The sequence below is a fragment of the Branchiostoma lanceolatum genome, chromosome 4 (assembly GCF_035083965.1).
Source record: "Branchiostoma lanceolatum isolate klBraLanc5 chromosome 4, klBraLanc5.hap2, whole genome shotgun sequence".
NCBI classification, from domain to species: domain Eukaryota; kingdom Metazoa; phylum Chordata; class Leptocardii; order Amphioxiformes; family Branchiostomatidae; genus Branchiostoma; species Branchiostoma lanceolatum.
The window spans coordinates 19722932-19738996 of NC_089725.1; the positions used below are offsets into that span (position 1 = coordinate 19722932).

Genomic DNA, 16065 nt, shown 5'->3' on the forward strand with positions numbered 1-16065 from the left:
GTCATAACTTAATGGACACGGCAAATACTCACGACGACATTGTTCTATCATAACTGAAATGATAGATCAGTTACTCTTTGTTTTGTGAACCATTATCTGTCAACATTATTCAGCATAACTTATGATATATGTACGTAGAACTTTTGCAGATATTTCCTTTGTACAGTGTGCCCTAATGATAAGTGTGACTGCAAACTTTCACTGTGGAACTACCTTATCAATATCAAAGGCAATGTAGATATCAAAGTTCATACGTATCACAGGTATGTCATATTTACACAAATGATTCACTCAATCACCTGTAACCTTTTGCACTCTTACTTGTTAGATATTCAAAATGTACGTGGGGCTTTTAGTGCCAGAGTGCCAAAGGTGAGCAATATTCTCGGCAATTAACTGTATCAACGACAAATGTGCAGTTAGAAGAACCCAGATATCAGGATTGAACTTGACACTTTTATATATATGGTTCCTTTCGTGACACACATTGCTGAAGGATGTCCTCATTCGAATTTGGAAAGGATTTGATACTAATTTGCGGCTTAGTATACAACAGGAAATTGAAAACTCTGCTTCTTGTTAGGCCACACCAATTTAATTTGTTGGTTCTTGGATTAGCCAGCTCCTATGCTCTCCTTTTTCCAAAAAATTCCCAACACCTGAAGCCATTCAATAATATGCCAGTACAGAATAATGGCCTAAATGCGTTTTTATCATGAATGACTAAAGTACATATAAAGATATGGTACTTTTAATAATTTTCAACCAACAGGTGTATCTACTGTACAATGAGTTGGTTGTCTGCCATACACTAGACTGTTTGTTTTTTTCAAGCTGAAAACTTGTTGATAATCATATTATTCTTCATGTTATGTATATACACCCCTAACTTCGCCCCAGACTTTTTGCAAATTCATGACAGTCCTTCCAGACCAGACCAGGCAAATTAACCCTCTGAAGTAAACGCTGAGTTACAATTCATAGCACCATGTAGGGTTGTACCATGGCCACTTTTAAGTTACGGGTACATTTAACAAACAGAGCAAACAAGCTAGACTGCCATTATTGGGAATATAGACTAGTTGCACAAAGCCATGTTTGCAAAGGACATTTTCCTTAGCACTTATAGACTGTTAGGTATATCCAACTCTTTACCTCTGCTATTCAATTCTTTGTTGACACCACACTAGCAGTCATCAAAAGAAATTATGGCCCCCTAAGTGAATAATTAGGGCAGCCATTATGAAGTGGGGCCAAACAGTGTCGAATAGAAAGGTTGTGACCTGGCCCCAATTGCAACCTGCCCATGCCTGCATCTAAACAAAAGTACCTGGCCATTTGTTGGTATGTTTTTGTATTCTTCACAAACAGGAGAACAAAAAGGTGGAATTCCAAGGTTACTTACTGAGGCACTCGATCAGGTTGACCAGGGTGAGGCCATCACTCAGGCTCTTTCTCAGGTCGTTGACCAGACGGAACTTTTTCCTCTTCAGGTGGGAGTTTGCCCAGGTGGTCAGTTTCTATCAACAGGAAACAAAGAAACAGTAACATCAAACAAACATACAGGATGGAAACACAAGTCTTTCATCTTCTGTTGTTTTATGACTTAACGTTATAGATTATACCTTTTTTTACCAACTATGAACCAACAGGAACCAACAACTGGAAACATTACTAGTAAGTTGATAACATAAACCAAGGATGGTCCAACACCCATTTGTATTCAGTTGTATAGCTTACCTAAGGTCTTCTATGTCTTTTGTTGAGTGTCTATAATCATCAAAATTACCCTGTTATACTCAGCTTATAGTAGAGACACCTGCTGCAGAAGGTCTCAAGCTGAGGAACTGGGCTATTACCGAAAACTTTGCCAAAACACCTGTCACAAACCCACGCAGATCAAAGATACAAGGGCAGGTGAAAACAATTGTTGGTCCAAAATATGCCTGTCAGGATGCCGTCACTGGGACAATATAGCTGGTACGTGGCGTTTGTACCCCTGGTTAAATACTGTACTCTTGTACGAGGGAAGCAAACACTCCCATGACAAAATCGAACCACACAAGGACCCAATGTACGTCAACAGGAGTGCTAGTGTTTACTTAAAAGTATCCACTGTGATGTCATCCTGCTTTCCCTGATTGAATCTTTAAGGTAAACTGAGCTGGCGTGCCCCAGGTTGCACGTCTGGCTAACGGTTAGTCACACCTGTTCTCACCTGGAATGCCAGGTACTCAGGTAGCCTTAAGAGCTGAAAGGTATGGTAATACCTCAGTACATATATCAAAATTACTCTTTCACCCCATGCAATATTTCATACCCTATATTTGAACAAAAATGCCCAGTCTTTGCTCAGACTTCCTGGTTACGTGACAACAGCCTAGTAATTGCCCCTTACGCCCATAAAACATGATATACTGCAGCTGATATGCAGCAGCTACTCTGCAGTTATGGTCCAACCTTATTTCCAGGCATCTCAGAAGAGTGTAGCGTCCACAAGTCTGGTGAAGTCAACAATGTTTGGTAATAAAGATTTAATCACAGGCAACATACCAACACAGAAGACTTTACAGCTGTGCTTACTGCCTCATTAGTAGATCATTTCCTTGAATGACGTTAGTTTGTCGTAAACCACTCGAAGGTAGCTATGGCTGGGTTAAGTTAAGGGTGGCACAGCACAAACTTAGACATAGCTTCACTGTAATTGTTCTTTCAGCTCTCGTTAACACTATTTCCGGCTCCTACATTGTGCCGCCTGAGGTTACCTACTTCATTGAAAAGAACAGTCTAACCATTTCCTCTGCTATTGTAGCAAGCTCCACTATTGTTAACCCAGACCCTGTTCAGAGTCAGTTGGTTCCTTCAGTAGATAACAATGGAACAAAGTAAACTGGTAACTCTACATGTTAGATATTTGGAACACTTGACTACTGACCCAGACAATCATCATGAATCCTGTCCATTATCTGAGCCTACCTCACACTCCTGAAGAGCCCACTCCCCTCCTACAGAAAGCTTCACCGGTGTTGTCAAGCTCCGATACAGCGATCTGTGCCCGCCTGCTCCCACAATACCATTCTCCTTGCGAAACCGTGACAGTTTCCCGGTGTTCTCGGCCCACGACTTGATGGGCTGGCCGGGCTGACGTCCAGGGGCGTCCTTCGCGGTGGTTGCGGGAGGGTTCGACGTACGGATCATGATGGTGAGAGAGTGTCACACACTGTCACTGGGCAGTGTCTGATGTTGTACTGTGTCTTCTGACATGATCACACCTGTGTGAGGCATCAAACCAAAGAATAGATTCAAATTAGAAATGACCTTCAAGTCACAGGAGTCAATCATATCTTGATATAAGTTAGTACAAAAACCTATCTACTTTTACAGTATTTCATGTAATATACAAACATATAAACGCAACGTTTTGAAAGGAGAAAAAAACACTTTGTTTCATAATTAAAATATTGCATTGCAAAGCAATATCATCTTAACATACACATTGAAATATGTTTTTTTTTTCTAATCTATAAGTGCTTCCAATTACTTGGTTAATTGAATGAGAATGGTAAGACTGCCCCAGGCTATCATAAATCTGAAATCAGACTGGCAGGTGCAGCAACAAATCTCCAGAAAAACCCTCTCCGCCCTTAAATTGACTCATTTGTGAAACCACAGAAGAAAGCGGCATTTCCTTTAAACGTTATCGACTGGTTACTCAACAAACATTTACCCTCTCGCGTTGACGTTTCTCGAGTACGTGTTTTACATCAAACCTGGTCAAACACCGCGCCAAATCTCGGCACAACAACCCTTAAGTTTCCGCCGGGGTTAACGTTACCTGTCCCCGGCGGGTACCGGTTGCGTTAAGCCGCCTAACCGCGGATTTTCCCGCTGACTTACCGACGCAAGCCCGCCGGAACTAATGTAAGCGTGGCGGTTGCCGCTGCTGTATCCTATCTAAGACGTCTGTTGTTCCTCAACAGACCAAGATTTGTGTCCCAAAAGACTGTTGGCTGTAGTTAAAGACGATTGCAGGACGAATCTTACAAACATCAGCAAACAGCAGCATAGCCATAGTGAGCTCATCAGCGCACACACGAGAAAATCATTCCCACACTTTCCCCTGAAGCGCCGTGTAAACAACAGCAAGCCGTACTCACGTGTGGTGTTGGGAATCCCTGTCTCACTGTAGACGGAGTCCCATCTGGTCTAACTTTGCTTTTTAAAATCTGCGGGCTGGAAATCCGCTCCGCTGGTCAAACATGCAGCCCGTACTGTCATGACCTCTCTCCACTTGCTCAAGCGTACTATAGTGTAAACTCGCGCTGATTGGTCGATTCCGGTCATGTGACCCCCAAAACTTTCCCAGTCGGCGCCTCTAAGGACAGGTGAGGAGTATAACGGTTACCTGAGGATGGGACTATGAAGTTCTTCGCAAAATGAGAAACCGTGCGGTTATCAAGATTTGCTGTTATAACGTTAGACATGTTAATATTTGCGAAGACTTATGACAATGCAATGCTTACAGTCCCACGATGAAATGAGCTTTAATAGTCTCCACGTTCATGTCAGTTCCCAACAATGTGCCATGCATTGTATTCCATACAATGGCTGTGCAGTAAAGTCTGATTGATTGACATCTATCAACATTTCAGTTTGATGGTTATGTTGACGTTAGCAAACTGACATTTTCTACTGGGACGAAATATACTTAGTATGATCAATGATATGCAATTAATCGCGGCAGAGTAATAGCGAAATTTCAAGGTCATACTCCAAAAAACGCAACTGTGTTAAATCCGAAATCAGTATCTTTTGTGATAGGTAAGTTATGTAAGGTTTGTCTGTTGGAAAGCAACTCAAATCCATATAACTTGCGCTCAAAGTAACGTGAGATCTGTAGTACTCGTTCGTGGGTTTATGCTGCATCCTTCCCAACAACTTATGTATTACCAGTTTTGATCACAAGATGTCGCTGCTGTACACGTTGTCATAAAGAGTTGGGGGACAAGTACAATGTAGAAGAAAGGTGACTTATGTCCTAAGCTGTTTACTTTATGCATGATGACATAACCTCATCCTTAGTGACATTGATCACAAGATGAGTTCCGTGATCTCATATCTTCGCCAAATGATGTTAGCCTATGCAAACAACTGATGTATCATGTTTCTCATTGATTATGCAAATAAGGTCCTTATTTACATAGCTTGTGTTAGTTGATGTGATGCCACTTTTCAAACACCAGAAACTTCAGATCAAATTCAAATTAAAGAGCAGCTTAAGTTAGTACTGCTGGATCACAGGCTACCAACAACCCAACTGACAAGGGAACAGGGTAAATCAGGTCATATCCAACTTTTTTTTTCTGCTTGTAGATCAAGATTATGATAAAAGGCCATACAGATCCAGTGTCCTACAATCGATTGTACCACACATTTTCCTCATCAGGTTAAGGACCCCAAAGTAAGAAGCTTTGACGCTTTAAAATGTATAGTGGGGTGCACAGGCAAGGTACAGTCTACACAATATGTGAAAATGAGCTTAAATTTGCCAGCTCGATCTCTTTTAAAAGCCATGTTTACTTGACACCCAGCAGAGGTCATCATACTGCAGCGTGGGCGCACAGCAGTTGGTGGTAACTATATCCGGATCCAGGCACGAATGTAAGCCGACCGAACAAAGATTGTAATCCAACTACATGTAGTACAATATCAAAACTGACGTATTCCTCTACCATTCACCAGTTTTGGCCACGCTGACGTGCACAGAATAACTACAGCTTTTTTAAGTACAGTACTGTAACGTAACATAAGATGTATGTAGAAGTGGCTGGGATTTTTAATACTGCACTCCCTAACGAGAGGGCAGTGTTAAAAATCCTGGTCACAAATAGCCCACCGATCGATATCTCTGCTTGGAGAATACAAGATGTACGACTTGCAAGGTGTAGAATCAACAGACATAAATTGACAAATAAGGTCCTTTTCACATGGTAAGGACTTTATTTTCCGCAAATTTTTACTAAAAATCTAAAATACTTTGCTATTAACATGGTAGAAACAATTTTCACTACAAGGTGAATCATCACAATGGTCAGGGAAGGACGATTAAAGAAATGAGAGACTTTCACCACCCAAACCTTCCTAATGAGGCAGGTCAGAATCAGATGATCTGCCATCAAACATCCACATCCACAATTCAAGCACGTCTAACCCTCACACAACCGAGATAAATTGCGTTGCATTGAATTGGAGTGGTTAAGGTATAAAATAAGTCAAGTCAAGGTATGAAATGGACAATGTTGACAGATACATGAAACTATCAAGAACTGTACAAGGACATGTAATGTGTGTAAAATGATCATTTTATGTAAGAATCTAAATATCTAAGAATACAATAACTTTGAAATGTACATAAATAGACATGTGCAATGTCTGAGAAATTATGACCCTTCCCCCAATATTGTTCAAATGTTGGCACATTCCTTCATGTGTTTTCCATTCATTTTCTAATTTCATTGTCATTTCAAATACACACTGCAATTCTAAGTTCCTTATTCAATGTGATACAAAGTAAATCTACACAAACAGAAACTACGCTATACATTTTTATAGAAACAGAAAGTACCTACAGTAAACATATACTTTACAGGGTTCAAAATACTGGGTGCATGTGCACCTTTGTGCACCCAAAATTAGAGCTGTGCTCCTAATCTTTGACTGTGGTAGTGGCACTATTGTGCACAGGTATACAGTACATTCTTGAAATTTAAGTATCTAAAAAAAGTAAAATAACCTTTGTTGTTCTTAGTTTGGATGTATCATTTCAAAATTTTGTTAGCTATAAAATTTCAGATTGAAGTTTTTATGAGAGGCAGTAGGGTTTGTAAACATGTTTTGTTGACGTTCTAGTTTATCTTACAAAAAAACATACAGCAAATCAATTGGGATGCTTCTTGCAAAACTGGCGTGCCAAGAAATGCTGTTTACTTCACTTTCTTCTGTGCGGTCCCAATGTTGCACTGGTTCACCTGTAAGCCAGAGAAAGAACATTGATAAGTAATATTGAAAACTATTAATAAGTTTTAGTAGTGTCACAACTGAAGAAAGGCTACCACAAGATACAAAAAGAATGGCCCCAAAACTATCACAGGCCCACAAAATCATGAGACCTGGTAGCTATGCATCTTTTCCTAGAAAACAAAACAAAATCTGCTATGTAATGTGAAATATACCATGCTTTGCAGAAGAATTGCATCATTATCTCCATAATAATGTAAATGCTGACATGTTCCGCAGGGATTTAATTTCGTGGTCGAGAGAAAATGGAGTGTTCGTGTGGTTTCAAGTTTGTGTTTGAAACAGTAGTAGCACACATAATGGAAACACTTTTCGCGGTGATTTTAAGCTCGGGGTAAAGAGTTCACCGCGAAAATAAAACCGCCACGAACATTTCTAATGCAGTAATGCAGGGTTTGTGCGAGCTACTTACCGCAGTTGCAAACCTCAGGGAGTTGATGGACTCTCCCAAATGCTCCTCTTGAGGGGACACATTGACAAACATCAGCCTAAGAGTAAGAGAGGAAGAAGACAAGAGATGAGAAGACAAACAACAGTTTCCACTCTCCAATGTTCCAATTATGCAAGTTATGATAGATACTGGCGAGTGGCAGATATGTACCATGTGGCCTAGCTGTTGTACATGCATCCTTCTAGCAAAGTTCAACAGTACTTCAACAAAGGTGATCTTCCTTTTAAACACACAAAAGAGTTTAGTAAAGACTGTTTTGTCATCACTAACAGTTTAGTTACATAGCACATTCTGTTATACTTTACGTACATGAAACATGAAGTATAAAATAATTCCATGGACAATAACTTACGTCTTGGAGTTGCCACCCAGGGAGTTCTGCAGGAGGTAGGTTAGCTTGGAGTTGCGGTAGGGGATGTGGGGATCCTGTAGAGAGGGAGAATGTTGCGCAGTTTAAAAAAAAAGGAAAGGGACTGAGATAAAGAGCCTTAGGATCAATGTCAATAGACACATTTTCCCAGCCTATACCTGACAATGCCTTAGACTGTAGACTATCTTTCACTACAAATGTTGTAATTTTAGTGCTGCTCCAGTTGATGATAAAAGGTTGAAAATAAGTAGGTTCAAGACAGCTCTGAACAAGTGAAATTTCAGGGAAGGTACAATTCCTGAATTGCCAACTTTTTTTTTCCAGACAAGTGCACCAGTCAACAAGTTTCCACTTAAAATTCCAGCACAATTGCCAAAAATAATCAAGCATTTAAACTATAGCAAGAGCTCTGGTGACATCTATGTATAGTAAGTTAGCCCAGTAGAGTGAAGGGTTCTGCTAACATCCCACCTTGTTACTGAGTGCCGTGATGACTAAGGACAGGGCAGACAGAGACTTGTTGATGCTCTGTGCCTCCTGAAGCTGCTTCCCCTGAGATCCAGACTTCTTGATCTGCTCACTACCAGCAAGGTCGATCAGGTTCAACATACCTGGAAATGTCCAAAGAGATACATCAAGTGTTTGTAGTAAGTTGGGCATTTGTATACAATAAAAACTGGCTTGCAATTACAGGCAAATAAGTAGAGTTAATTTTCTTTCTGCAAGAGCATGGCCAATAATTGTGATATTCTAAATAGCTTGGTGAACACTGTGTGAAAACAATGAGTTGGTAACATGACATGCATGAATACATAAGTGTGTTACAATGCTACAATATTTCATACCCTCAACAACCACTATGCATCATGAATGTCAAGAGCACAGACTTTCCAGGTCAGTTCCCAGATGAAACAACAGGAATTCCTACCAGAGCAAGACTCTGCGGTCAGACGATTCTCGCCCTTGATCCTGAGTTGGAAGACGCTGTGCGATCTGGATGACCTGTCGTTGCACTTGGTTGCTGCGACTGCACGGTGTTTGTTGGCTTTCTTCAGAAGGGGGTGGACCTGGGGGTTTGAAGAGAAAAGACTGTTACACGATGATGTCCACTCTATGTAGATGTAAGGGTAGGTACTATTTACAAGGTAAAGTTTCAAGACACATTCCACAAATATAGGTACATTTTTTAGGAATTGAAGGCCAGTATTATGTCTAGCTCTATTACCAACATAAACAACAGATTTAACCAACTCATTGACATGCTTGCTCTAACCAACACCCCCATCACATTCACACATGATAAAGTCAAGTCAAAGTTTATTGCACAACGATTGTAATGAAACAGTCCTTACTTCAGCCTCGCTGGTGACATCAACAAACACTTGGTTGGTCACATGGACGTCGTTGGTCTTATTATCCTTGCGGCCTCGGCCTTCGTTGATCTTGATATCCATCTTCTTGTCCGGCTTGCTGTCCAGCAGGTCACGGAGACTTTCATTGTAGATCTCCAGGAAGCTTGCTGTTATCTTATACTGATAATATGAGAGCAACAAAAGTATTGAGTACACAACCTACCTAACATATATTTATCAACTTGCAAAAAACATCCATGGCTTTATCAACAAATTTTACATCGTAGACAATTGCTTTCAAATGTAACAATTGTCACAACAAACACATTTTAAGGGAAAAGACTTGTGGGCCAGTCACCTCCCAGCCCTTGGTCTTCAGCTGCTCTGCCGTGTGAAAGACTTGCTCCACGGCCCGTGGGATCATTCCTCGCTGCTCAGGATTTCCCTCCACGATTCCCTCCATAGTGTGTGTTTTCCCACTGCCAGTCTGTCCGTATGCGAAAATACAAACGTTGTACCCATCAAGGGCACTCTGTAGACAGAGGATGGAATATATGACGTTAAAAATCTGAATCATCTTTGTACAATGATGAATTCACCACCAAAAAGATCTAAATGACTAGTTGGTAACTATACCATGCATACTTTTTGCACACACAATGATCAAAGCACAAGGCGTGAAATGTTTCAGTTATAATTTTGTCTGTATAGTCTACTTATAATTTTCTACATACAGAACAGTCCTTTAGAATTCAGCACCAAATTTATAAAATTCTAGTATGCAGTAAACTAGGACACACACAGAAAAGAGCAGTTTGTCATACAACCACTTGGGCACTATACCATAAAGTTTCTTCCCTCTTTATCAACAAGTACATCATGTAAAGTACAACATAGTACACCATAGAGGCTAAATGTTCAAACCTGGACAAGTTGGGAGATCTCCTCAAACACCTCTGCCTGGGAGCTGCTCGGAGCGAAGACCCTGTCGAAGTTGAATTCAACCTTCTGACTCTCTGTGCGTCTCAACCCACTCATGGTCTGGAAGGGCGGGGAAATAAAAACATTCACTTTTAGTTTGAAGCGGAATATCTTTTGTCTGGAAGGGTCCATTAAAACCCCAAAGTGTGTACAAAGACCACATACACAGGGATAAAAATTGCATGTGAGTATACGCTTTGATAGCCAGATAAAAACGGGCGAGTTGAAAGCAAAAGGCTGTACAACTTCCTAGTTTTCCTACTCTTTCTTGTCCGAAAGGTAGTCAAGGTCATTAAAGACAGCTCTACTGATAACTCTCCCGCCATTCAAGAATAGGTAACAGCATCATGCCAATGAGTGTTAGGGAAACCTCTTTTCAGTCGTATGTACATCCCTACCAGTCCCATCTATATAGTGCAACAGCCAAGCAGGCTTACCTCGTTAGGATCACGATCCATGGCCTTGTCCAGCTCTAAAGTGTTGCCATCGTGCCAATCAAAGTGCGGGACATCATCTACTGCATTGTTGTCAGCGACAGTTCCCTCTGCTGACAACAATGGCCTCAGCCTAGCAAACACTCTTATGTTGCCCTAAGAACAAAGGATTCATGCATTTCTATAATTTCTCTGGTACATACAATAACATGTACATGATGGTATGAACACATGGTATATGGACTCATGCACTTAACAAGAAATGCTGGCTTGCAATGTGACCATTTTGTGGTTGCAGCCATTAAGATTTTGTACATCTAAGGGAGACATGCATGTTTTGATCGTATATTTTCAGGCAAACGAGTTACAGGCAACAACAGTCTGACAGTAATGTCTTAAGTCCCGACTGATAGGGAATTACTCAATGCAAGAGTACATCCAGTGATCAGGAAACAATGGTGTATAATAATAAAAAATTAAAAAAATTTAAAAAACAATGGTGTAAACTGTAAAGGCAATGGTAAGTTTTGATAAAACATTTTATGTGCAACGGCATATAACAGCTACAGTAGGTCTTGCCACATGCTTGGAAAAGGCCAAAGGTGATTGGGTAAATGAATCTGTCAACTGTAAACAACAAGTCCATACCTTTAACTCTTGAATTGTATTATGGAGTACACGTCTGTCTGTCTCTGCCTGCTGTAGCTGCACATGTTGTTCCTCAACCTTCTTCACGGCTCTGGCCAGTTCTTCCTGTAAGCCATCTGCCCTTTTACTTTCTCCCTGCAGGGCAACATTGGTTGTTTCCAGCTGGGACTAGGGAGAAAATAAAGCACTGGTGAAAACTTTGAAGGACTTGCTCAATCCGAGTGTTCTACAGTGCTATGTTCTACAGTGCTGAATGTTCTACCTTGTACAGATCTACACAACAAGGAAACAAAAAGACTATCATACAATATGCCTTATAGATAATAATATGATCACAGTCAAACTTGTAGTTGTACAAGTGACCACCTGTACATCAAGACCACCTGGCCAGTGTGACCACTTTATGGTTGTTCATTTGATGATTTTTCTCCTTAACACAAGCTGCGACAAGCATTTTAAGAATCTTGTCTATAGTGACAACTGACAACCTGTCCCCACAGACCAGATTTTATCGGTCCCCTGAGTGGTCTTCTTGGGCAGTTTTGACACACTTACCTTGGACAACTGCAGCTCAGCCTTGATCCCCTCCTGTGCTGCTGCCTGCTGTGCAATGGTCCCCTTCAGACCCTGACATGTTTGCCGAGATGTCTGAAGGTCGGACTCCAGCTCATCCCTTTCCCGCTCTAGGGTCTTTTTCTGGCGGCTCACTCTCTCCACATCGTCCTCCAGATTTCTGTAAGTGGGATAGGTCATTAGCCAGCTGCGCTTTTTTTTTCAAACAGTGAGGACTGAAGAACCAGGAAACTGTGTTACGTTGAAGAGTGGTCATACCGGCTATACAGGGACAGCCAAAATGATAACATTTCAAAGAAACACTTCTTATAAAATGGCACTTGCCAGGAAAAACTCACCGGATCCTTGACTGGAGGTCTCTTACTTCTGCTTCCCTATCCTGCACCCGTTGTTTAAGTGAAGCATTATCCTGCTGCAGGGTCTGAAGGCCTTGCTGGATGTGGTCGGAGTGTTGTGTTATCTCCTCTTTCTGTTGGGTGATTGCTTCCTTCTCTGACTTCATACTCCGCATGGTCTTCTCCATGTCTTCAATGCGACCCTTGAGGTCCCATGCTGGGCGCTTCTTGCCTGTAGGAAAAGACGGTTATTTACTTCTGACTCAAGTGATTGTCGCAGAATTCTCAATTCAATTCCAGAATGGAGGACTTTTCACACTTATGGTAAAAGCAGATCTTCCTCTAAGGAGGAGATACAGAATGGTTTTTGAAAGTGCGATACAACATATGCCAGACTTTAGTCAATCAGACTGGGGCAGACCTGTTACGTTGTCAAGGTTCTTTGGCGTGCAAAAGTCCCCTTATACACAGGGGAAATGGCTTGACATCCAAGAATGATGACAGTTTACAAGTGTCTCTGTCAGTCTTTCTCTGGTGTGGACTGCAAGATAAAATCAGGACCAGTTACACTGCACCTGGTCAACTGTTGGAGCTGAGTCCACTCATTTCTCAAGTTATACAGTCAAACCTGTATTAGCGGTCACCTTTGCATAGCGGCCACCTGCCCAGAAGTGGTCACTTTTTGTCGGTCCCTTGGATTTTTCCCATTGACATAAGCATTAAGAATTAGGCTATAGCGGTCACCTGTCCAACGCGGTCGCGGCCACACGATTTCCGGTCCCGCGGGTCTGGAAACACTGCCGATAACGGTCACGGCGCATGGTCGCCGCAAGATTCGGGAGCCTTCTTTCAAATTCCCGCAGAAAAAAATGTCATTATAGCTGCAGTGTTACCCATGAAAATGTTGTACATGGTTTTATTTTGCTCCTGGTGTTGGTTTTGAATTTCCAAAACCGCCAAGGCGCCAGAAATTTGAGACAAACAGGGCCTCTTGGTGCGCGGTCCTAGCGGGACGTTTTGTTTACTTGGGTTACTTCACTAGTAGTACCATGGGGGAGCAGTTTGTTTAAAAAAAAGACAGATGCCTTTTATCCTCTAAAAAAAGGTTATAAAGTCATCCATTCTCTGGATATTCTGTTCTCTTTATTCAAAGAACTTCTTTGACGAAATAAGTTTACATTTTGTACTATTTCATGTAGAGTAAAATCATAACTCACACATTGCAGCTGCACCCACATTACAGTAGACTATCCCATGACCCTATGACCTCAAGCGCCATCTTGCAGCTGTTGTTTTTTCTCCCGGCAAGGAATCCGACCCAAACAGGCTGATTTTACCGTGAAATTCCGCAATTATTTGCTAATAAATGATGTCGCCGCGCAATTGAAAATGACACGGTTCTCTTTGGCAACATTTTGGTCGCATGTGCTCCGGATTGGGGGCGGATCGATGGATCGACTTGGACTAAATTTGCTTGTGGAAAAATCCGGACCTACCGAAAGCAGTCATCTTGAGCCGATGGTCGTCTTGTGAAAGTGGTCGGTAGACCAAGTTTGACTGTACATGTTTGTGAATAAATGTTTCTCAGTGGGTACAGAAAACATGTGCCACTTATTACTCGTGGTCAATCAACCGTTTCTATAGAGCGGCCACCTGTCCATAGCGGTCGATTTTGGCCAGTCCCTTGAGTGACCGCTATAGGCAGGTTTGACTGTACTATGACATAGAATCAGTGCAGTGGTCATGACAAAATATTAATCACACTCTTACCAGGAGCACCTTTGGGGATGGCAGAGCCTGAGTTGGACCGTGTCATGCCACCAGCCTTCGGTGCTGCTGTTGTTGAGGGACAAAAAGACAAATAAAATTGAACAGGAACGTCGTAGTAAAATTGTACAACAAAAGACACCATCAATGGTAAGATTTCTTTCTATACACTTGCAAAGATTCTTTCAACTAGAGCAGGTTTGAAAAGTTTGTGTCTGACACTACACAAGAAATGATAAAATAATTGCAAGCAGCATTTGATACACACTTTTACAGATTAGCCATGAATTCATGACAGCACAGTGCAAGATAAAGTAGAATGCCAATATGGCTACAAACACATTACAAGGATGTGTGTCTAATGATAATAGCAGGAAGCATACGTTTAGCGCCAGTGCTACGTGCAGAAACACATGTCTTGGCAGCTGCAGTGCCTCTAGCAACTGCACGGGATGCGGCTGTAGGTCGACCAGCCGGCGGTTTTGCTGCTGCGGCAGCTCTTGTCCCTGGGCGAGTGGCTGCGCCAGCTGTTGCTGTTCGCCGCCCGATGTTCGGCATTTTGGGTGGCGGGGCAGCTCTTGCTGTGTCTGCCTTTCTCTTCTTCTACAATAACGATAGTGAATGGCCAGATTAGCACACTACAGGCATCAGATTACCTAAAAATCTAGGTAACTCCAAATACTTTTTTGACAGTAGTCCAAGAATGCATTGGCTGTGGGACTGTAAGTATGAACATTCTGGAATCAACATAGTACATATGACATTTTCTTATCTCAAATCAGAAAAGAAAATAGATCAATGATGCCTTATTGTGAAACAACAGGATAACTATCACTCACTCCGCCAACAGCCTGTGAAACCTCAGGGGTGAAGTCTTGCTTCCGCTTCGTCGCTCCATATCTGGCGGGTACAGGGAGGAGCGTGGACGGCATGGGCAGCCTTGTCTGCGGCTGTGGAAGCCGACTCTTCCCCTCAGCAGGTGTCTGTGGCTGGGGCTTGACGGCAGCCACAGCCTTGGGGGGCTGTCCATCGCCACCATTCAGGGTGATCAGTGGAGACCGCTGAAACAAAGACATTCAAGCGTGCCATTTAAACATAGAAAATTGAAAAGTTGTGATGTAGCCATAATATTCCAGGCCCTGCCAACACGTATACATACATGTACAAAATGGCTTTGGGTCGGGTTTGCAAAAGGGACTTTATAAAAATCTTACAAGTTAACTTATTTACAATCAAAATTCTTAGAGTTTGAGCTGGGCTGTACCTACCGGTGCTTCAGACATACTGACACGAAACTGGTGTGTAGCAAATCACGCTCAGGTCAAGGGATGATTCTAAAAGACGGACAGAAAACAAGTTTCAACAGCTTTGCCATGTAACATAACCATAAATCAAACCAAACATAGCTAAAAATCCCAAGCAAAACGCCAAGATGGCGCTCGGTATAGAGGGTTATTTTCCTGTAAAAATAATATGGAAACATAATTCCGTACTAGCCATAGCAAGATATATTCATTTATCAGATGAACAGCCGAAATTAGACTCACAAAAATCCGTTAAAAATGGTGTATCCGTCACGTCGGTGTATATACACCATTTTTCACGCTATGGCGTCGGTTTCGTCCGCCATCTTGGTTGCGCACTTGCCATAGCAAAATGTATTCATTTAGTACATGAGCAGCCGAAAATATTAACGCTACACTTACAAACATCCGTTTGAAACGGTGCTCCGACATGATAGACAACGCACTATCTATCAGGTCGTTGCACATACACCATTTTTCATAAATAAATAAATAAATGCTATGGCGTCGGTTTCGCCCAAGGAGTTTGGTCCGCCATCTTGCCTTGTCTTGCCAAGGCCGAGCACAACAAAATCTTAACAAACCCACGAACACGAATAAAGTCACATTAGTAGTATTTCCATTGTGAGTAAGGATTGAGATTAACCTTATAAGATGTCACAAATCTTCCCGATAACGCAGTTCAGAGCTCCAAAGCACACCAGAATGACGACGGGATACACGCGAAAATCGAGCTGGAAAGTCAGTGAGTTACGCGAGTCGGGCCTGGTTTT

At 41.9% G+C, this 16065-nt stretch overlaps 2 protein-coding genes across 5 annotated transcripts in view; both read right to left on the reverse strand.

Moving 5' to 3' along the window:
* LOC136433170 (protein sickie-like) overlaps nucleotides 1-4417 on the reverse strand; it is a 31490-nt gene extending 27073 nt beyond the window's left edge. For 2 of the 3 annotated variants that reach the window (XM_066425082.1, XM_066425081.1), the window contains exons 1-3: nucleotides 4158-4416; nucleotides 2977-3272; nucleotides 1406-1520 (exon numbers count right to left, since the gene is read on the reverse strand). In XM_066425082.1, coding sequence (XP_066281179.1) covers nucleotides 1406-1520; nucleotides 2977-3198 — 337 coding nt within the window. In that variant the 5' untranslated portion in view covers nucleotides 3199-3272; nucleotides 4158-4416. Of the gene's footprint in view, nucleotides 1-1405; nucleotides 1521-2976; nucleotides 3273-4157 lie in introns of all 3 variants that reach the window. The other variant, XM_066425083.1, reaches the window with a different exon arrangement.
* Nucleotides 4418-5980: 1563 nt separating this feature from the next.
* LOC136433174 (carboxy-terminal kinesin 2-like) lies at nucleotides 5981-16060 on the reverse strand. Of its 2 annotated transcripts, none has more exons than XM_066425089.1 (17): nucleotides 15939-16060; nucleotides 15257-15322; nucleotides 14828-15049; nucleotides 14372-14591; nucleotides 13992-14054; nucleotides 12225-12453; nucleotides 11869-12046; nucleotides 11314-11481; nucleotides 10669-10821; nucleotides 10175-10291; nucleotides 9609-9782; nucleotides 9251-9430; nucleotides 8827-8965; nucleotides 8370-8509; nucleotides 7881-7954; nucleotides 7490-7565; nucleotides 5981-7028 (listed from the first exon to the last, which is right to left on the reverse strand). In XM_066425089.1, exons 2-17 carry the CDS (start codon nucleotides 15269-15271, stop codon nucleotides 6984-6986), a joined length of 2193 nt encoding a protein of 730 aa, XP_066281186.1. In that variant the 5' UTR covers nucleotides 15272-15322; nucleotides 15939-16060; the 3' UTR covers nucleotides 5981-6983. The 2 variants fall into 2 exon arrangements, with proteins under 2 accessions (XP_066281186.1, XP_066281185.1); XM_066425088.1 differs by having other exon boundaries at nucleotides 13992-14057.
* Nucleotides 16061-16065: the final 5 nt, after the last annotated feature.